At 62.7% G+C, this 1,220-nt stretch overlaps 1 protein-coding gene across 1 annotated transcript in view; it reads left to right on the top strand.

Moving 5' to 3' along the window:
* The window catches only part of DBP (D site of albumin promoter (albumin D-box) binding protein), a 7,007-nt gene that overhangs the window by 933 nt on the left and 4,854 nt on the right, over positions 1-1,220 (top strand). Inside the window, exon 2 of the mRNA XM_010849700.1 lies at positions 850-1,214. Coding sequence (XP_010848002.1) covers positions 850-1,214 — 365 coding nt within the window. The remainder of the gene's footprint in view (positions 1-849; positions 1,215-1,220) is intronic.

The following is a 1,220-nucleotide window of genomic DNA, read 5'->3' as shown; positions in this document are numbered from 1 at the left end:
TAGCCCCCATCTCACCCAATTCAGACACCGTACTCCCTTAGGGACTCAAGTGCGGGGAGGGTCCCAGCTACCTTTTAAGTGCCAAGAGTCCATCCTCTTTAAATACCTAAAGTCCAACCTTTAAATACCCCGATACTTAGGTGTTTAGACCCCTATCTCCCAGGACCCAAAAGTACCGGCCCTCATGCCAGTCCACCCCGAGGACTCAAGACTCTAGGCCCAGCTCCGTCTTCCTTTTGGTTCCGAGCGCCTGGACCCCTGGGGTCCAGGGAGAAGGGAGGGGGTGTGTCGAAGACTCACACGGTTGTTACACGGGCTTGGGCGGGGCCTCCTGGGGTCACATGGCGTCTAGGGATGAGGAATGTGCCCCAGGAATAGAGCCCCTTCCTGCCCCCTTAAAGAGTGTGGAGGCGGGGAGAAGGGGGTACGGTGCGCTGGGTGTGGGGGTTGTAGATTACAGAGGAATTACAGAGTTGTCATTTTTTTTCTCTCACCTGCCCAACCCTCCACCTACCTCTGAACTTCCGCTCCCCTTCCTGGGTCTCTGTCCCCGTCCCTCTTTGCATCCCTGTCCTCGGCTCTTTCTGAGTCTCCCCCGCTCTCCTGGTCCACCGTTCCCGTCTCTGTTCTTGCTTTCTGGGTCTCTCTCCCTCTCTGAGCCTCTATCTCCTCCTCTCTCTGGGTCCTTGCTCTCGTTGTCCCACCTCCTTTCTGTGTCCCCGCTCTCTGGATCTCTGCGGTGCGGGGATCTACCCCCTTGTTCCTCGCGTTTCTCTCCACTCGGAGTTGATTCTTCATCTCGATCTTCCTCTTCCTCCCTACCCTGCTCTCTCTTTCCCTGGCCTGCAGGTCTCCTGAAGGAAAAGGAGCGCAAGGCGTCCCCGCCAGCAGCAACAGTCCCCGGGCCGGGCCTGGAGACGGCGGGCCCGGCGGATGCTTCAGCTGGGGCGGTGGTGGGCGGCGGGTCCCCGAGGGGACGCCCGGGGGCTGCGCCCGGCCCGGGTTTGTTGGCGCCGCTACTGTGGGAGCGGACATTGCCGTTCGGCGACGTGGAGTACGTGGACCTGGACGCTTTCCTGCTGGAACACGGGCTTCCTCCCAGCCCGCCGCCCCCGGGCGGCCCGTCGCCAGCGCCCTCACCGGTGCGCACTCCCGCACCTTCCCCGAGGCCCGGCTCCTGCGGCTCGGCCTCCCCTCGCTCTTCGCCCGGGCACGCCCCC

This window comes from Bison bison, unplaced genomic scaffold, assembly GCF_000754665.1.
Source record: "Bison bison bison isolate TAMUID 2011002044 unplaced genomic scaffold, Bison_UMD1.0 scf7180017864285, whole genome shotgun sequence".
NCBI lineage: Eukaryota > Metazoa > Chordata > Mammalia > Artiodactyla > Bovidae > Bison > Bison bison.
Note: the sequence above shows the minus strand (reverse complement) of the source record. Positions and strands in the feature narration are given on the sequence as shown.